At 42.9% G+C, this 22247-nt stretch overlaps 1 protein-coding gene across 1 annotated transcript in view; it reads left to right on the top strand.

Moving 5' to 3' along the window:
- Window positions 1-22247, top strand: part of LOC122936119 (probable acyl-CoA dehydrogenase 6) — a 111495-nt gene that overhangs the window by 13147 nt on the left and 76101 nt on the right. Inside the window, exon 3 of the mRNA XM_044292139.1 lies at window positions 6656-6776. Within this exon, the coding sequence (XP_044148074.1) occupies window positions 6656-6776 (121 nt within the window). The remainder of the gene's footprint in view (window positions 1-6655; window positions 6777-22247) is intronic.

Here is a 22247-nt window from a genome sequence, read left to right as displayed (position 1 = left end):
AGCTCCAAAGATTCTGTGTGTAGATGGGAGAAACTTCCAGAAGTAAACCATCACTGCAGCACTCCACCAATCTGGGCTTTATGACAGAGTGCCGGAATGAAATCTCTCCTCAGAGACATGGAAACAAAAACAAAAAAAGGACCTATAGGACTCTCAGATTGTGAGAAACAAGATTCTCTGGTCTGATGAAACCAAAATTGAACTTATTGGCCTCAATTCTAAGCATTATGTTTGGAGGAAACGAGGCACTGCTCATCACCTGCCCAATACTATCCATACAGTGAAGCATGGTGGTGGCAGTGTCATACTGTAGGGGTGTTTTTCAGTGTCTGGGACAGGGAAACTGGTCAGGGTTGAGGAAAAGCTGAAAGGCGCAAAGCATAAAGAAATTAATAATGAAGACCTGATCCAGAGTCTTCTGGACCTCAGAATGGGCTGAAGGTTCACTTTCAAACAAGACAGTGACCCTAATCACACAGCCAATATAACACAGGTGTGGCTTAGGGACACCTCTGTAAATGTCCTTGATTGGCCAAGCCAGAGCCCTGACTTGAACCCAATAACCCAATAGAATATCTCTGGAGAAACCTGAAAATGGCTGCCCACCGATGGTCCCCATCCAACCTGACAGAGCTTGAGAGGATTCACAGAGAAGAATAACAGAAAATCTCCAAATCCAGGTGTGCAAACCTTGTGGCATCATCCCCAAGAAGACTGAAGGCTGTAATCGCCGAGAAAGGAACAAGTCCTGAGTTAAGGGTGTGAATACTTATGTCAGTGCAAGATTTTAGTTTTTTCCTTTTTAATACAGTTACAATAATTGCCAAAAGTCTGCTTTCACTTTCTCATTATGGAGAATTGATTGCAGAATGATGGAGAAAACTGGAATTTTATTTTTATTTTAGCACAAGGCCAAACCTAACAAAATGTGAAAAAAGTTAAAGGGTCTGAAGAAGACTTTCCGAACACACTGTACACATATGGTGGGATTCACAGCTAACCAATGGGCTATGATGTAGGGACAGCATTCTTCTGAGGCCCATCATAAAAGAGCGTTGGGTCTGACAGCTAATTACACACAGCAAAAGCTTCTCCGGACTCTGGGCGTAATAACCTTCCCTCTCAGGAACTGTCTGTAAAGGTCGTGTGCAGAATTTTAGCTGAGATTTACCTCACATCATATTTCACTTTCCTGCACCCTGAACTCTTGTCCACATCAATTATATCTCCAAGCGGAAGTAATTCAATTTCTCAAAGCAGTTTGAAGATGAGTGGATTTGCTATAATAGGATATGAAGGCGATTACACAAAAAATACAATTTAAATGTGTGTGTATATATATATATATATATATATATAATTCAAATGAACTTTATTGGAAGGTCAGTTTGCCAATCAAAGCAAGTGGGAAATAACTGGGTAGTGATTAGGAATGGGGATAGGGACATATCTTGTTTGTATCTATCTACACTGCCAGTCCCAAACAAAAGCCTTTAGCTTTGATTCCGGCAGGCATTCGCTGTGGCATTGTTTCGATAAGCTTCTGCAATGTCACAAGATTTATTTCCATCCAGTGTTGCATTCATTTTTCACCAAGATCTTGCATTGATGATGGTAGAGTCTGACCGCTGCGCAAAGCCTTCTCCAGCACATCCCAAAGATTCTCAGTGGGGTTAAGGTCTGGACTCTGTGGTGGCCAATCCATGTGTGAAAAAGATGTCTCTGCTCCCTGAACCACTCTTTCACAATTTGAGCCCGATGAATGCTGGCATTGTCATCTTGGAATATGCCCGTGCCATCAGGGAAGAAAAAATCCATTGCTGGAATAACCTGGTCATTAAGTATGTTCAGGTAGTCGCTGACCTCATTCTTGGAGCACATACTGTTGCTGAACCTAGACCTGACCAACTGCAGCAACCCCAGATCATAGCACTGCCCCCACAGGCCTGTACAGTAGGCACTAGGCATGATGGGGGCATCACTTCATCTGCCTCTCTTCTTACCCTGATGCGCCCATCACTCTGGAACAGGGTAAATCTGGACTCATCAGACCACATCACCTTCTTCCATTGCTCCAGAGTCCAATCTTTATGCTCCCGAGCAAAAGAATCTCTGGTTTGCCTCACTGATTAGTGGTTTTCTTACGGCTACACAGCTGTTCAGTCCCAATCCCTTGAGTTCCTTCGTATTGTGCGTGTGGAAATGCTCTTACTTTCACTATTAAACATAGCCCTGAGTTCTACTGTGGTTTTACTTCGATTTGATTTCATCAAAACGTTTAAGTGATCGCCGATCATGATCATTCAAGATTTTTTCTCGCCACATTTCTTCCTCGAATACGTTGGGTCCCCACTATCCTTCCAGTGTTTATTAATGCGTTGGACAGTTCCTAACACAATTTTAGTAGTTTCTGCAATCTCCTTAGATGTTTTCTCTACTTGATGCATGCCAATGATTAGACCCTTCTCAAACAGACTAAGGCTACTTTCACACTGGCGTTTCTGGGTCCAAAACAGATCAGTTCAGCCCCAAGGCATTCTGAATGGATAAGGATCCATTCAGAATGCATCAGTTTGGCTGCGTTTGGTCTCTGTTCCACTTTTGAGGCGGGCAGCGTTTTGGTGTCCGCCTGATGATGCAGAGCCAAACGGATCCATCCTGACAATGGGGACGGATCCGTTATCACTGACACAATATGGTGCAATTGAAAAAGGATCCGTCCCCCATTGACTTTCCGTTTTGACTTAGACTGTTTTTTTTAAAGAATAATGCAAACGGATCCGTTCTGAAAGGATACAAGCGTTTGCATTATCGGTGCGGATCCGTCTGTGCAGATGCAAGACGGATCCGCACCGAACGCAGGTGTGAAAGTAGCCTAACATCTTTTCCACGACCACGAGATGTGTCTTTCGACATGGTTGTTTAAGAAATGAGAAGCAACTCATTGCACCAGTCGGGGTTAAATAACTTGTTGCCAGCTGAAAGATAATCGCCCATGCAGTAATTATCCAATAGGAGGCTCAGAACTATTTGCTTATTTAAATCCAGGTGGCGACCTTTTTTTCGGACAAGCAGTGTATCTATCATCTATCTTTCTGTCTATCCATCATTTTTTTACTTGTTCCATTTCTTTCACCAATAATTAGGTATTAATGGAACCATCCATGTCTTCCCCATAGATCATTATCAGCACCTCTACTCATTGTAGGTGTTACATATTGTTTTACAGCATGTGAAATTACACTGACCCTTCCCTCTTCCTGCTAGTCGTAGACCGCAGGGACCACATACACCGACACCTTGTATAAAGGTCCTCCAACTTCCCCAGGAAAACCTTTGTTGGCGGGACCTCTTAGAATTACTATAAAGCATGTGGAGATCCAAAGTGGCTCGTCTGCCACCAGACTCCTCTTCATCTATCTACTAATACAGACCTCCAGCTGTGACATGTAATGCAAAATGTAGCAACACATCGCTTCAATAAAAGGCTATGGGCCAGATGTATCATGACTCTGACAGCTCACTCCACTTTCACATATGGCTAAAGTCCGTTTTAGCCAAGTCAGATTTATGATCGGCCCTTTAAGACTGTAATAAATGTGGTTTGACGGTAGCAGTTTATCCGTCAGTAAGCAGCTTTACAAAAGTTGCACATGTTTACGAAAAAGTCGCATGTTCTAATAAAAAGTCGCATAAGATAAGCATGGTCCTCACTGGAGTGAAATTGCACATTTGTTTGCGACTTTTTAAATAGTCGCAATAGTAAATCTATCTAGAGATTAATTTACATAAGAAAACACGCCCACTTTCAGAAAACTGGCGAGCATAGCGCAGAGCAGAAAAAAGTCGCAAATTTTTGCGCAGTTTTAGCGATTGCGCAAACATTTGTGACTTTTTCACCCCATTATTCTAACTTGAGCTAATGATAAATCTGGCCCAGTGACATTACAGTACAGGATTATAAACACAGTGATGTCACAGTACAGGGATAATAAACACAGTGATGTCACAGTACAGGGATTATAAACACAGTGATGTCACAGTACAGGATTATAAACACAGTGATGTCACAGTACAGAGATAATACACACAGTGATGTCACAGTACAGGATTATAAACACAGTGATGTCACAGTACAGGGATTATAAACACAGTGATGTCACAGCACAGGGATTATAAACACAGTGATGTCACAGTACAGGGATAATAAACACAGTGATGTCACAGTACAGGGATAATAAACACAGTGATGTCACAGTACAGGGATAATAAACACAGTGATGTCACAGCACAGAGAAAATAAACACAGTGAGGTCACAGTACAGGGATAATACACACAGTGATGTCACAGTACAGGGATAATACACACAGCGATGTCACAGTACAGGGATAATACACACAGCGATGTCACAGTACAGGGATAATACACACAGTGATGTCACAGTACAGGGATAATAAACACAGTGATGTCACAGTACAGGGATAATACACACAGTGATGTCACAGTACAGGGATAATACACACAGTGATGTCACAGTACAGGGATAATACACACAGTGATGTCACAGTACAGGGATAATAAACACAGTGATGTCACAGTACAGGGATTATAAACACAGTGATGTCACAGTACAGGGATAATAAACACTGTGATGTCACAGTACAGGGATAATAAACACAGTGATGTCACAGTACAGGGATAATAAACACAGTGATGTCACAGTACAGGGATAATAAACACAGTGATGTCACAGCACAGGGATTATAAACACAGTGATGTCACAGCACAGGGATAATAAACACAGTGATGTCACAGTACAGGGATAATAAACACAGCGATGTCACAGTACAGGGATAATACACACAGTGATGTCACAGTACAGGGATAATAAACACAGTGATGTCACAGTACAGGGATAATACACACAGTGATGTCACAGTACAGGGATAATACACACAGTGATGTCACAGTACAGGGATAATACACACAGTGATGTCACAGTACAGGGATAATAAACACAGTGATGTCACAGTACAGGGATTATAAACACAGTGATGTCACAGTACAGGGATAATAAACACTGTGATGTCACAGTACAGGGATAATAAACACAGTGATGTCACAGTACAGGGATAATAAACACAGTGATGTCACAGTACAGGGATAATAAACACAGTGATGTCACAGCACAGGGATTATAAACACAGTGATGTCACAGCACAGGGATAATAAACACAGTGATGTCACAGCACAGGGATTATAAACACAGTGATGTCACAGCACAGGGATTATAAACACGGTGATGTCACAGTACAGGGATAATAAACACGGTGATGTCACAGTACAGGATAATAAACACAGTGATGTCACAGTACAGGGATATAAAAACACAGTGATGTCACAGTACAGAGATAATAAACACAGTGATGTCACAGTACAGAGATAATAAACACAGTGATGTCACAGTACAGGGATAATAAATACAGTGATGTCACCAGTGATAGCCAGCTCGCCATATTCGCCCGCGAACACATGCGGGCTGCCATCTTAACTCACAAGTCCGGCAATGCACAGGTAAGCACTTACCTGTGCCGGGAGTCGGTCTGAAACAAATGCGGTCACCGGGAGCAGGCAGTTCCGAGAACAGCCCGATGAAGGCCCCCGGTAGCTGTTCTCGGAACTGCCTGCTCCCGCTGACAGGACTTTACCGGTGCCTCGCCGGACTTGTGAGTTAAGATGGCAGCCCGCATGTGTTCGTGGGCGAACGCGGCGAACTGGATGTAACAGTACAGGTATAATAAACACAGTGATGTCACCCTATCCTGTTCCTATTGCTAAAACCCATCTTTCTATCAAGTAGTTCAATCTATCTATATATCTAAGTTAATATTGTCCTTCCTGATTGGCTGAGAGGCTGACTGCAAGGCATTATGGGCAAGCCTGTCGGCACCAAGGGTCATGTGATCCTCCATCTTAATTTTCCTTGTTCTGCTTCCCTCACTAGGGTACTGAATTTGAAATGTAAGATGGTGGGTGCCATCTTACATAATTCATCATTGGAATCGAATTGCCAAAAGTTTGGATTCGTCAGGAAGAATTTTTGGGAAATTCATTTTAAAAAATCAATTTATTTAAAGGGATCTTGTCACGTTGAACATGCAGGCGGCATTTTATAGAGCAGGAGGAGCTGAGCAGATTGATATATACTTTTGTAGTAAAAGATTTAGTAAAACTAATTCAATTCCTGCTCTTTCTGGGTTTCGAAGTCCAGGAGGCGGAGCTATCAGTGATTTGACAGCTCTCTCTGTATATACAATCTTAGAGGGAAGGCTGTCAATCACTGATAGGACCGCCTCCTGGACTTCAAAGCCCAGAATGAGAAGGAATTTAAATGTATAAATTATGTTTTACTGACATAAAACTTTATATCAATCTGCTCAGCTCCTCCTGCTCTATAACCTACTGCCTGCAGATTACATGGTGACAGGTTCCCTTTAATCTGTCAATTGGCTTATCTCTCCTCAGCATCTTGAATAGGGCCGAGCTGCAATTCCACACATATCCTGAGGACAGGAGTGGAAGACAGCGCCTGCAATTCTTACACCTTATGTACATCCGACCCCATAATATTTCTTCATAATTCTTCATCTACAGATCATAGACACTGAAATTAACCCTTATGTAGACCAATGGGAAAAAGAGGAACAGTTTCCCGCTCATCATGTGTTCAAAATCCTTGGACGGGCTGGGATGTTGGGAGTGAGCAAGCCGACAGGTAAGAAATTCTAGAAAAAGATATTATATTGGTAAAATAAAAGAAACTTGAGCCATTTTGGAGTAGAAGTACATAGGCGCAGCTGAGCTAAACTTGATGGGTAACAATGCCAAGTAAAAAATGGCACAAGAGGTTAACTAACTCTTTCAATGAAATAACTCTGTGCCATGTGTTATCAGAGTTGTTTTTAGCTCTGCTACATTTGTGGCTCTGCACAGGGCGAGATATTACAGCAGCTCTAAGGATCCTGGGTCTTGGAATGGCTCATATGTAGCTTGTAGTATGTGTGAGAGAATAATATGCTACAATTACAGAACTGCAAAAAAATCCCATAAATGTTAAAAGTATGTGCACCAACTGTGGACAATGTAGGAGATGTCTGCACCAACTGTGGACAATGTAGGAGATGTCTGCACCAACTGTGGACAATGTAGGAGATGTCTGCACCAACTTTGGGCAATGTAGGAGATGTCTGCACCAACTGTGGACAATGTAGGAGATGTCTGCACCAACTGTGGACAATGTAGGAGATGTCTGCACCAACTGTGGACAATGTAGGAGATGTCTGCACCAACTGTGGACAATGTAGGAGATGTCTGCACCAACTGTGGACAATGTAGGAGATGTCTGCACCAACTGTGGACAATGTAGGAGATGTCTGCACCAACTGTGGACAATGTAGGAGATGTCTGCACCAACTGTGGACAATGTAGGAGATGTCTGCACCAACTGTGGACAATGTAGGAGATGTCTGCACCAACTGTGGACAATGTAGGAGATGTCTGCACCAACTGTGGACAATGTAGGAGATGTCTGCACCAACTGTGGACAATGTAGGAGATGTCTGCGCCAACTGTGGACAATGTAGGAGATGTCTGCGCCAACTGTGGACAATGTAGGAGATGTCTGCGCCAACTGTGGACAATGTAGGAGATGTCTGCGCCAACTGTGGACAATGTAGGAGATGTCTGCACCAACTGTGGACAATGTAGGAGATGTCTGCACCATTGCCTCCCAGCTGAAGGTCTTCAGTGCAGATATTGTGGGATGGTTTACTTCTCAGCGGTAAGAAGCTTTCACCCTCTGCTCCTTTCTGCTCAGATATCTATAAGACCTCGCTTATCTACAACTCCTTTACCTTCTTGCAATGTGCCTGGTCCGCAGGGGAAAACACGTGAGGCTCACGGTGGGCAGATAGGGGGTAGTAGTTGTTTGTGCCCTTGATGGTGGTGGTGTTTAGGGTGCTTGTGGCGGCTGGGCCCCAGGTTCGTGACAACAGCACCTTTAGGTGCAAATGTTGAGTGTAGGAGTGAAAATGATGAGGAGTCAGTTGTTATCCAACAGTTGAACATTTACCAAATCAATTGTCTTTAACCCCTTAGGGACACAGCCTTTTTACACCTTAGGACCAGGCCATTTTTTGAAAATCTGACCAGTGTCACTTTAAGTGCTGATAACTTTAAAACGCTTTGACTTATCCAGGCCATTCTGAGATTGTTTTTTCGTCACATATTGTACTTCATGACACTGGTAAAATAAAGTTAAAAAAATATTTTTTTTTTGCATAAAAAAAGTCAAATTTACCAAAAATTGGGAAAAATTTGCAAATTTCAAAGTTTCAGTTTCTCTACTTCTGTAATACATAGTAATACCCCCAAAAATTGTGATGACTTAACATTCCCCATATGTCTACTTCATGTTTGAATTATTTTGGGAATGATATTTAATTTTTTGGGGATGTTACAAGGCTTAGAAGTTTAGAAGCAAATCTTGAAATTTTTCAGAAATTTACAAAAACCCAATTTTTAGGGACGAGTTCAGGTCTGAAGTCACTTTGCGAGGCTTACATAATAGAAACCACCCAAAAATGACCCCATTCTATAAACTACACCCCTCAAGGTATTCAAAACTGATTTTACAAACTTTGTTAACCCTTTAGGTGTTGCACAAGAGTTATTGGCAAATGGGGATGAAATTTGAGAATTTCATTTTATTGCCTAATTTTCCATTTTAACCCATTTTTTCCACTAACAAAGCAAGGGTTAACAGTCAAACAAGACTGTATCTTTATTGCCCTGACTCTGCCGTTTACAGAAACACCCCATATGTGGCCGTAAACTACTGTACGGCCACACAGCGGGGCGTAGAGTGAAAGGTGCGCCGTATGGTTTTTGGAAGCCAGATTTTGCTGGACTGGTTTTTTGACACCATGTCCCATTTGAAGCCCCCTGATGCACCCCTAGAGTAGAAACTCCATAAAAGTGACCCCATCTAAGAAACTACACCCCTCAAGGTATTCAAAACTGATTTTACAAACTTTGTTAACCCTTTAGGTGTTGCACAAGAGTTATTGGCAAATGGGGATGAAATTTGAGAATTTCATTTTTTTGCCTAATTTTCCATTTTAACCCATTTTTCCCACTAACAAAGCAAGGGTTAACAGCCAAACAAGACTGTATCTTTATTGCCCTGACTCTGCCGTTTACAGAAACACGCCATATGTGGCCGTAAACTACTGTACGGCCACACAGCGGGGCGTAGAGTGAAAGTGCGCCGTTTGGTTTTTGGAAGGCATGTTTTGCTGGACAGTTTTTTTGACACCATGTCCCATTTGAAGCCCCCTGATGCAACCCTAGAGTAGAAACTCCATAAAAGTGACCCCATCTAAGAAACTACACCCCTCAAGGTATTCAAAACTGATTTTACAAACTTTGTTAACCCTTTAGGTGTTGCACAAGATTTAATAGAAAATAGAGATACAATTTCAAAATTTCACTTTTTTGGCAGATTTTCCATTTTAATATTTTTTTTCCAGTTACAAAGCAAGGGTTAACAGCAAAACAAAACTCATTATTTCTGGCCCTGATTCAGTAGTTTACAGAAACACCCCATATGTGGTCGTAAACTGCTGTACGGGCACACGGCATGGCGCAGAAGGAAAGGAATGCCATACGGTTTTTGGAAGGCAGATTTTGCTGGACTGGTTTTTTTGACACCATGTCCCATTTGAAGCCCCCCTGATGCACCCCTAGAGTAGAAACTCCAAAAAAGTGACCCCATTTTAGAAACTACGGGATAGGGTGGCAGTTTTGTTGGTACAAGTTTAGGCTACATATGATTTTTGGTTGCTCTATATTACACTTTTTGTGCGGCAAGGTAACAAGAAATTGCTTTTTTGGCACCGTTTTTTTTTTTTGTTATTTACACCATTCATCTGACAGGTTAGATCATGTGGTAATTTTATAGAGCAGGTTGTCACGGACGCGGTGATACCCAATATGTATACAATTTTTTTTATTTATGTACGTTTTACACAATAATTTCATTTTTAAAACAAAAAAAATGTTTTAGTGTCTCCATAGTCTAAGAGCCATAGTTTTTTAAATTTTTGGGCGATTATCTTAAGTAGGGTCTCATTTTTTGTGGGATGAGATGATGGTTTGATTGGCACTATTTTGGGGTGCACATGACTTTTTGATTGCTTGCTATTACACTTTTTGTGACGGAAGATGACAAAAAATGGCTTTTTTTACACCGTTTTTATTTTTATTTTTTTACGGTGGTCATCTGAGGGGTTAGGTCATGTGATATTTTTATAGAGCCGGTGAATACGGACGCGTCGATACCTAATATGTATACTTTTTTTTATTTATGTAAGTTTTACACAATGATTTCATTTTTGAAACAAAAGAAATCATGTTTTAGTGTTTCCATAGTGTAAGAGCCATAACTTTTTCAGTTTTTGGGCGATTATCTTGGGTAGGGTATGATTTTTGCGGGATGAGATAACGGTTTGATTGTTACAATTTTGGCATAGATGCGACTTTTTTGATCACTTTTATTACCTTTTTTGGGAAGTAAGGTGGGCAAAATTCCAATTTCATCATAGTTTTTAATTTTTTATTTTTATGGCGTTCACCGTTCGGGTAAAGTAACATTACCGTTTTATAGATCAGGTCGTTACGGACGCGGCTATACCAAACATGTGTAGGGAATTTTATTTCTTTCATTTTTAATCAGTGATAAATGTGTTTTTTGATTTTTACTTTATTTTTTACTTTTTTCACTTTTTTTTTGACCCAGACCCACTTGGTTCTTGAAGATCCAGTGGGTCTGATGTCTACATAATACAGTACAGTACAATATATAGTACTATACTGTATTTTACACTTTGTCTGAACAGATCTATGCCTTTCAGCATAGATCTGTTCAGCACCATGGACAGGCGTCCTGTTGTCATGGGAACCTTCCCCGTCTGCTCAGTAGTGGCCAGAGCTGCGCAGACGGGGAAGGGTAAGGACGGGGCTTGGGGGGGCTGCCTGGGAGCTCTCTCCCTCTCCATTCGGGGGACTGCAAAGGCACAGCAGCCCCCCGATGGGAGAGGGAGGGAGCTCCCTCTTACTGTTAACCTTTTCCATACAGCGGTCCGTACGGACCGCTGTATGGAAAGGGTTAAACGGCTGACATCGCATCACCGATGTCAGCCGTTTATACCAGGCTGCCAGCAATGTGCTGGCATCCTGGTATACCCACTAGACGCCAACGATTACGCAATGGGAGGCGGGCGGGGGATCGCGATCCCGCCTGCCGCACCGCCCGCCTCCCGCACCGCCCGCACCGCCCGCAACCCTCCCCCTGCACCTCCCACCGTGCCCAAATAACTCAGGGGTGCAGGGGGAGGAATACTGGACAAAGTTTTGAATCCTAAAGTTTCTGATCCCCGCGGATCATAAACTGCAGATATCGCAGCAAACCGCAGGTCTGAATTGACCTGCGGTTTGCCGCGATCGCCGACATGGGGGGGTCACGGGACCCCCCCGCGCATTTAGCCTAGGTGCCTGCTCAATGATTTGAGCAGGCACCGGGTTCCGATCACTGCCAGCCGCACGGCAGTGATCGAAAATGCACAGGGCGTACATGTACGCCCTGTGTCCTTAAGTACCAGGGCACAAGGGCGTACCTGTACGCCCTGTGTCCTTAAGGGGTTAAAGGGAACCTGTCACCGGGATTTTGGGTATAGAGCTGAGAACATGGGTTGCTAGATGGCTGCCAGCACATCCGCAATACCCAGTCTCCATAGCTCTGTGTGCTTTTATTGTGTAAAAAAAAACGATTTGATACATATGCAAATAAACCTGAGATGAGTCAGAGCTTAAAAATATGACTCTTCTCTGGTCACACAAGTAAGATATGACTCTTTTATGTTAATTTGCATATGTATCAAACCGTTTTTTTTACACAATAAAAGCACACAGAGCTATGGGGACTGGGTATTGCAGATGTGCTAGCGGTGATCTAGCAACCCATGTCCTCAGCTCTATACACAAAATCCCAGTGACAGGTTCCCTTTAAGCAGTCAGTACAGACACCGTTCATTTGTATGATATAAGTGATGACTCAGGAATAGGTTCAATAGTAATCCTTTTATCAGGTTTAGGCAATTGTCAGTTGAGGAGTTCTCTTTAAGGTTGACACTTTACAGGCAAGACTTCTGTAATTATTCTACTTATTTCTACTTATCTTGAGCTATCTAATAAGGGCGTTCTCCCTCGTGGCAGGCATCAGTCTTCTGCTACATTATTTGCAGGATGCTCTCCTAAAAAGGTTTAGGTTTTCCAATAGATCCCGGAAGGCTTCTAGTGAATAAGGACAATTCTGCACATCAATTATCCATTCGTGTTTCGGCAATTGGAAAGTTGATCTCAGGCACTCGTGCTGATGAGGTCCATAAGCTAGATTCAGCTGTAACCCTCACTAGGCTTGCTTCATATTTAGACATAGACTCACTGTCTGGTGCTTGACTGCTGTAGATAAATGTCCGCTGTACTCCCTTAGCCTGGCCATGACCAAGGGGTAGAAATAGCAGACTACATGGTGGACGACGCCTGTTTCTATCCACCATACACTTGCTTTTCCTCCTCTCACCAACTACTTCACTTCAACTCTACATTCTGCTCTCTCTCTCAGCTAGACACACCCAAGCTATATACACTCACCTAAAGAATTATTAGGAACACCTGTTCTATTTCTCATTAATGCGATTATCTAGTCAACCAATCACATGGCAGTTGCTTCAATGCATGTAGGGTTGTGGTCCTGGTCAAGACAATCCCCTGAACTCCAAACAGAGTTTGGAGTTCCCATCAGAATGGGAAAGAAAGGTGGGCTACAACAGCAGAAGACCCCACCGGGTACCACTCATCCCCACTACAAATAGGAAAAAGAGGCTACAATTTGCACGAGCTCACCAAAATTGGACTGTTGAAGACTGGAAAAATGTTGCCTGGTCTGATGAGTCTCGATTTCTGTTGAGACATTCAAATAGTAGAGTCCAAATTTGGCGTAAACCGAATGAGAACATGTATCCATCATGCCTTGTTACCACTGTGCAGGCTGGTGGTGGTGGTGTAATGGTGTGGGGGATGTTTTCTGGGCACACTTTAGGCCCCTTAGTGCCAATTGGCCATCGTTTAAATGCCACGGGCTACCTGAGCATTGTTTCTGACCATGTCCATCCCTTCATGACCACCATGTACCCATCCTCTGATGGCTACTTCCAGCAGGATAATGCACCATGTCACAAAGCTCCAATCATTTCAAATTGGTTTCTTGAACATGACAATGAGTTCACTGTACTAAAATGGCCCCCACAGTCACCAGATCTCAACCCAATAGAGCATCTTTGGGATGTGGTGGAACGGGAGCTTCGTGCCCTTGATGTGCATCCCTCACATCTCCATCAACTGCAAGATGCTATCCTAGCAATATGGGCCAACATTTCTAAAGAATGCTATCAGCACCTTGTGGAATCAATGCCGAGTAGAATTAAGGCAGTTCTGAAGGCAAAAGGGGGTCCAACACCATATTAGTATGGTGTTCCTAATAATTCTTTAGGTGAGTGTATATTATGTGGTGCCAGCACCACCTAGGGGCGAATGGGTGAAATTACAATGCCGGACTGATAATGGGAAATACCATACAATGCAATTCAGATGTTTAACCCCTTAAGGATGTAGGACGTACCGGTACGTCCTAACTTTAAAATTTCATTGCGGCGCGGCGGGGGTTAATCAGAACAGGATGTCCGCTGAAATCATTCAGCGGGCATCCTGTCACAACGCCGGGGGGGTCATGTGACCCCCCTCCCCCCGCATCGGCGATCGCTGCAAACCACAGGTCAATTCAGACCTGCGGTTTGCGGTTTTACCTTATCCGGTGGGCAGCAGTGCCATCGTGTCCCCATGCGGCTGTAGGGGGGACCCGATGGCATGGAACGCAGCACGATGCCTTCCTTAGGCATCTGCGCTGCCTTCCGGTGACGAGCCTGTGAGATCCAGCCCCCTGGATCTCACAGGCCGGAAGCTGTATGAGTAATACACACAGTATTACTCATACAGCCAATGCATTCCAATACAGAAGTATTGGAATGCATTGTAAAAGGGATTAGACCCCCAAAAGTTGAAGTCCCAAAGTGGGACAAAAAATAAAGTAAAAAAAAGGTTAAAAAATAAAGTTTTCCCCCCAAAAAATTAAAAGTTTCAAGTAAAAATAAACAAAAACGTCATTTTCCCCAAATAAAGTTTAAAAAAATTGGTAAAAAACAGGGGGAAAAAAAAGTTGACATATTAGGTATCGATGCGTCCGTATCGACCGGCTCTATAAACATATCACATGACCTAACCCCTCAGATGAACACCGTAAAAAATAAAAACTGTGCTAAATAAACAATTTTTTGGCACCTTACATCACAAAAAGTACAACAGCAAGCGATCAAAAAGGCGTTTGCCCACCAAAATAGTGACAATCTAACTGTCACCTCATCCCGCAAAAAATGAGCCCCTACCTGAGACAATCGCCCAAAAAATAAAAAACTATGGCTCAGAATATGGAGACACTAAAACATCATTTTTTTTGTTTTAAAGCTGTTATTGTGTAAAACTTACATAAATAAAAAAAAGTATACATATTAGGTATCGCCACGTCCGTATAGACCGGCTCTATAAAAATATCACATGACCTAACCCGTCAGGTGAACACCGTAAAAAATTAAAAATAAAAACTGTGCTAAATAAACCATTTTTTTGTCACCTTACATCACAAAAAGTGTAATAGCAAGCGATCAAAAAGTCATATGCACCCCAAAATAGTGCCAATCAAACCGTCATCTCATCCTGCAAAAAATGAGACCCTACCTAAGATAATTGCCCAAAAACTGAAAAAACTATGGCTCTGAGAAGATGGAGACACTAAAACATGATTTTATTTTTGTTTCAAAATGATATTATTGTGTAAAACTTACCTAATATGTATACGGTACTTTATTTTTATTTATGTATCTCAGCGTCCGTAATAACTTGCTCTATAAAAATATCACATAACCTAACCCCTCAGATGAATACCGTAAAAAAATAAAAATAAAAACGGTGTAAAAAAAGCAATTTTTTGTCACTTTACATCACAAAAAGTGTAATAGCAAGCGATCAAAAAGTCACACGCACCCCAAAATAGTGCCAATCAAACCGTCATCTCATCCCGCAAAAATCATACCCTACCCAAGGTAATCGCCCAAAAACTGAAAAAATTATGGCGCTCAGACTATGGAAACACTAAAACATGATTTTTTTTGCTTCAAAAATGAAATCATTGTGCAAAACTTACATAAATAAAAAATTGTATACATATTAGGCATCGCAGTGTACGTAATACCTTGCTCTATAAAAATATCACATGACCTAACCCCTCAGGTGAATGCCGTAAAAAAATTAAAATAAAAACGGTGCCAAAACAGCTATTTACCTTGCCTCACAAAAAGTGTAATATAGAGCAACCAAAAATCATATGTACTCTAAACTAGTACCAACAATTCTGCCACCCTATCCCGTGGTTTCTAAAATGGGGTCACTTTTTTGGAGTTTCTACTCTAGGGGTGCATCAGGGGGGCTTCAAATGGGACATGTTGTAAAAAAAAACTGTCCAGCAAAACCTGCCTTCCAAAAAACCGTATGGCATTCCTTTCCTTCTGCGCCCTGCCGTGTGCCCGTACAGCAGTTTACGACCACATATGGGGTGTTTCTGTAAACTACAGAATCAGGGCCATAAATATTGAGTTTGGTTTGGCTGTTAACCCTTGCTTTGTAACTGGAAAAAAAATTATTAAAATGGAAAATCTGCCAAAAAAGTGAAATTTTTAAATTGTATCTCTATTTTCCATTAATTCTTGTGGAACACCTAAAGGGTTAACAAAGTTTGTAAAATCAGTTTTAAATACCTTGAGGGGTGTAGTTTATAGAATGGGGTCATTTTTGGGTGGTTTCTATTATGTAAGCCTCGCAAAGTGACTTCAGACCTGAACTGGTCCCTAAAAATTGGGTTTTAAGTAACTTTGTCACTTTGATTCTGGTGTTGGTTCACACCAGGCAGTAACGCAGAAGTCCTTGTATAAAGCAGAATCCACGTGCTTTCACACAAACAAGGCAGCAGTCCTTAATCCCGGCCCAAACTCCCAGGCCCCAACACAGAGACTGGCAGCACTCCACTGTCAGAGAGGAGTAATCCACCCCACCTGACAGTGCTGCCTGTTTTTTATATCCCAAACCAAGACCCGGCCTGGAATGTGGGGAGTAGCCACCCACCCATCACTTTGACTACTCCCAATAAGAGCTGTCCCAGATTAGCTTTGCAGCCATACTAAAACAGCTGAAGTGTCAGACTGCAATCTGCAAAACGGACACTTTGAGAACAACCGGCTCTTACCTCACCGAGTCCAGGAACCTCATTGACACGTACCGACCATTAATGATGACCCCTTGTTCCTTCCTACACCACGTTCACACTTTCAGCCATGCTGACACATATAAGCTGCGGCTATGTACGCTGCACAGGTCCTGTAACCTCCTGCAACTCCTCAGTTCCTGTGTCTCCTGGCTAGTGCCATGTAAAGATCTTGTGAAACCCATAAGACTGCCTCTGAGCTTGAAGCTATGCGGGCAGGTGGGTTCTCGATTGGCCTGGTTTCATCGGGAGAGTTCTTTCTCCCTTCTTCCTTGCGTTCATACAAACACTTCCTGGTACGGGGTCCCGAGCTTGCCCTGGACTGATATGAAGTAAATGGTACAGTTTTGGTTACCTCAACGTTGATGTCCATGCCTGATCTGTATGTATCTGATGATGGGTAATACATGATGGTAGGCTTTCCCCAAAACCATGGTCCAAAAGAAAATATTACTGTAAATCATCCAGCATCTGTAAACCTGCCATTATCAGTTTTATTTATGAAAAGTCTTGACCATTATAAATGTTTTCTGCGTAAATGTGTTTCTATGAGTGTCTAATAATCCAGAATACCAATCTGGCACCTATCAGGTCTATTTGGTGCTAGATTAAAGGATTTTAATATATGCAGTTCTGTAATTTCCTTATTATCAATCTGCTTATTTACGAATGAATACTATAAGAAAGTATCGGAGATGATTCAGGTCTTGTAGATGTCATGGAATGTCCGTGTGGGAAAGTCTGGATGAGAAGCAGCAGCCCCATCTGACACCTCACACACGGGAATGTCTTCTGCGTACTGAGGGGTTGTCATTACTGTGCAGATGCAGTGGACGGTAAAAAGTCGGTCTGCTGCGGAGATCATCTGGATTTTCTATGATATGAATCATACGTGAAGGAAGATTACACGAAATACAAGTCTTCCTGCAGATTGTGAGAAATGTGTTTATTCCACTTTCTTACAAGTAATTAAATGCTGAGTCTTCAGCTGCTGATGTGACCACAAACCCAGCAGTAGCACAAATCCGGTAATTCCACAGCGCAGCCGCTTGCAGCCGGGAAAATGCTGAGCGAGCGAAGGGAGAGGAGTTTACTAGACAGAGAGGATTATAATATTATCAGGAGACTAAATGATCCCTTGTCACATCTATCTATATCAGTCTAATTATCTATCTTATATCTATCTAATATACTGTATATCTAATATCTATCTACAGACTTAACGCGTTATCATAACAAAAACACATTACAGTAATACAATAAATCGCATTAAAGTGACTATCCAGAAACAGATGTATTCAAAAGTAGGCCAATTAGGATTACCATAATTATTATTATTTGCCAAATGCCAGAATAATGAGAGAGAGACTGTTTTAAGGCATTTTTATTACTTTCTGCAAAGTCAAAAGTTTACATACATTTCATTATTATTTGGTACCATTGCCCTTAAACTGTATGACTTGGGTCAAACGTTTTGGATATCCTTCCACAAGCTTCTCACAATAGTTGGTCGGAATTTGGGCCCACTCCTACTGACAAAACTGGTGTAACTGAGCCGTTTGTTGGTCGCCTTGCTCGCACCTGCCTTTTCATCTTTGCCCATAAATTTTCAATAGGATTGAGATCAGGGCTTTGTGAAGGCCGCAAAACATTGACTTTGTTATCCTTAAGCCACTTTGTAACCAGTTTGGCAGTATGCTTCGGGTCATGGTCCATTTGGAAGACCCATTTCCGTCCAAGCTTTAACTTCCTGGCTGATGTCTTGAGATGTTGCTTCAGTATTTCCACATAATCTTCTTTCCTCATGATGCCATGAATCCTTTTAATTATTTTGGGACGTGCACCAATCCCTCCTGCAGCAAAACCACCCCACAACATGATGCTACCGCCCCCTTGTTTCACAGTTGGGAAGGTGTTCTTAGGCTTCCAAGCATCTCCCTTTTTCCTCAAAACTTAATGATGGCCAAAAAGTTCAATTTTAGTTTTGGCAGACCACTGGACATGTCTCCAAAAATGTAGGTTTTTCTTCCTGTGTTCAATTGCAAACATTAATCTGTCTTTATGTTTCTTTTGGAGTAATGGCTTCTTCCTGGCAGAGTGGCCTTTCAGACCATGTTGAATACTTGTTTCACTGTGGATATTGACACAATCCACCAGCTTCCGCCATCATCTTCACAAGGTCCTTTGCTTTTGTTCTTGGGTTGATAGGCACATGTCGGACCAAAGCGCGTTTATCTCTGGGATACAGAACCCGTCTCCTTCCTGAGCGGTATGATGGCTGGACGTTTTCATCTTGTTTGTACTTGCGTATAATTGTTTGTACAGATAAACGAGGCGCCTTCAGGTATCTTGAAACTGCACCCAAGGTTGAGCCAGACATGTTCAAGTCCACAATTCTCTTCCTGACATCTTGGCTGATATCTTTAGACTTTCCCATGATGCTACACAAAGCAGTGTGTTTCAGGGGTGCATTTGAATACATCCACAGGTGTGTCTCTAATTAACTCAGATGTTGCCAACAAACCTAACAGAAGCTTCCAAACAAATTACATCATCATATGGGCAGTCCAGAATTGTTTAAAGGCATAGTAATCTTAGTGTATGTAAACTTTTGACATTGCAGAAAGTAATAAAAATGCCTTAAAACATTCTTTCTCTCTCATTATTCTGGCATTTGGCAAATAATAATAATTATGGTAATCCTAATTGACCAAAAACAGGAAAGGTTTCTTCTGATTTCATGCCAGATATTGAGAAAACCATGCATCTGTGTCTTTTTATATAGTGTATGTAAACTTCTAGTTTCAACTGTATCTGTCTATTTATCTCAAAATCCCCCTTTATAACCCTGTAATCCAGTATCTGATAATCCACAAATGTAATAATCCATCACTAATACAGCAGTGTAATATCTCATATCTAATGTTATGGCGCACTGGGCACTCACCACTGGTATCAGGGGTGTAGCTATGGGTGCTGCAGGGGCAGAAGTTACACCAAGGTCCAAGTCATCGGCCACATGAGAAGACACCGGCGTTATAAACGGCATATGGCAGGTGGGGACCTGTTACAGATGTTGCACTGGGTCCCGGCAGCTACAATTTATTCTTTTAATTGATCCACTTCGCACTCATCGAGTAGGTATTTAGCAAAGTGTACCACAGGGCCCTTACTATTTGTACCACAGGACACCCAATGGTTGGTACCCCTCCGGTGGCTCTGCAGTGATGACCCCTGCAGCGTGGCTGTATCCTTAAGACTCACTATTTGTGGCCACTAATTTGCCCTGACCTGATGGGTAACACTCTCCACGTGTGCCCCTGCCTCCTCTACGTACAGGGCATGGACTGACAGTGGCGGGAGGTGGAACGTATAGATAGTGGGCGATAAGTCCTGGGCTCCTGGTGATTCCTCCCTTATCACTAGCTGCGTCTGCTCAGTGTTAAGCCCTATTCACACGAACGTATGGCCGCCGCGCCTGTTTTGCAGACCGATTGACTTGAATGCGTCCTGATCCACAAAAGATAGGACATGTTATATCTTTTGCTTTGCAGAGGCACGGATCGGAAGTCCACGGAAACCCTATCTTTTGCCGTATGTTGCAGATCGTAGACCTATTCAAGTCAACGGGTCTGCACCGCAGTATGGCGTTCACATGGCTAGTGTTTGTGTATTGCGGACCAGCAACACAGGCATGGTGGCCATACGTTTGTCTGAATGGGTCCTTGCATAAGATTTTTGCCAGGAATTATTCAAATAAATACGTTACACGCATGAGATAAAAATCCCGAGATGAGTGTGTGCTCCGAGCCCGGGAGGACTACTCAGCAGGCGTGGACCCAGCGCGTCTCCTACACCACCAGCCATGCATTTATTCTGTGGAAATCTAGCGTTACGTGGCAGCCATACAGATAAATGGGCGTCCATGTAACTCAAGTACGGCTCCTACAAAGTGTCTCTACCTTCTAGCTCATTGAGATGGTCCTTACTGAGTGAGTCCCTCCATGATCTCCAAATGCCCTAATAGGCCTTGTCTTCAGGAGACAACCCCTTTAAGGTGCCTATACGCCTTAGATAGCAGTCAGCCAAACATTTACGTGATCGACATCTACCCCTCCTGACTCCTCTGTCCACATGCAGTGTGTGTTTTCAATAGAGGGAACGAAATTAGCCACTGCCAGGCACCTCAGCCAGCTGCTTATCTCCTCTAGGAAGAATGGATTTGGCATATTGAAATCCAACTTGCCCGATCCTTCTTTCCCCTGACATCTGCTGAAGGGAGCCCAATGCACACTAGAAGCATAGCCATTCCTGCCAATATTGTATTTAAGCTGACCATACTGTACATATGAGATAACCTGTTGGCCACATGCCAGGCCCACCGTTGTCTCTCCCGATCCATCCATGAATTGTGAATTGGAGAGGGGATAAAGCCACTGCCAGACAGGGGTAGACAGGTGTCACGGACGGTGTACAGAAAACAAGACAAAGCAACATGCATATATGACTCACTGGATCCAAAGCTAAGGAACCAAAAGGGAGACCACTGCAAGAAGACCTGGCACTTTCCCTGGCTGCTCAGCCTATGCAAAGATCCCAAAGGTGGATGGTTGCATATCCACGTACCTCGACTATATAACCCCTGAACACCCTACAATAGTGAGGGGACACGACCACCGGCTCCCTACACCAGACACGGAGGGAGTCAGGGTCACCTTGGATCCAGCAAACAGAAAATAACAGATAAATGTACAGCACTTAACTTTGTAGCAGACTGGGAAACAGGATCAGCATGCACACACACTCCAGGAAGAAGTATAAGCCGCCCAGTAATGCATTATGGGGCGGAATTTAAAGGGATGCAATCAGTCCAACTACATGACAGCTGAGAGAGGCTAACAAGATGAGGAACTGAACATCACAACAAAGAAAACTCAAGGAGGAAGTTCTGAAAGGCTTCTGTCAGAGCTTCTCAGCTGTCTGGTTGTGACAGTACCCCTCCCTCTACGAGTGGACTCCGGACACTCAGAGCCCACCTTCTCAGGATGGGACCTATGGAAAGCCCTGATGAGACGAGAGGCCTTAATGTCCGTCACTGGGACCCACATCCTCTCCTCAGGACCATAACCCTCCCAATGAACAAGGTACTGGAGAGAACCGCGGACAAGCCGAGAATCCACAATCCTAGAGACCTGAAATTCAAGATTCCCACCAACCATAATCGAAGGAGGAGGCAAAGGCGAGGGTACAATGGGTTGCACATAAGGTTTCAATAAGGACTTATGAAAAACATTATGGATCTTCCAAGTCTGAGGAAGATCAAGACGGTAGGCAACAGGATTGATGACAGACAGGATTTTGTAAGGCCCAATAAACCTAGGACCCAACTTCCAGGAGGGAACCTTCAATTTGATATTCTTGGTAGACAACCACACCAGACCACAAACATTCAGGTCCGGACCAAGCACACGTCTCTTATCTGCCACACGCTTATATCTCTCACTCATGCTCTTTAGATTATCCTGAATCTTTTGCCAAATAGATGACAAAGACGAGGAGAATCTGTCCTCATCAGGTAAACCAGAAGACCTCTCTCCCGAGAAAGTCCCAAACTGCGGATGAAACCCATATGCACCAAAAAATGGTGACTTATCAGAGGACTCCTGACGACGGTTATTTAAAGCAAACTCAGCAAGGGAG

Source organism: Bufo gargarizans, chromosome 4 (genome assembly GCF_014858855.1).
Source record: "Bufo gargarizans isolate SCDJY-AF-19 chromosome 4, ASM1485885v1, whole genome shotgun sequence".
NCBI lineage: Eukaryota > Metazoa > Chordata > Amphibia > Anura > Bufonidae > Bufo > Bufo gargarizans.
The sequence above is the reverse complement of the archived record's forward strand: the minus strand, read 5'-3'. Positions and strand labels throughout refer to the sequence as shown.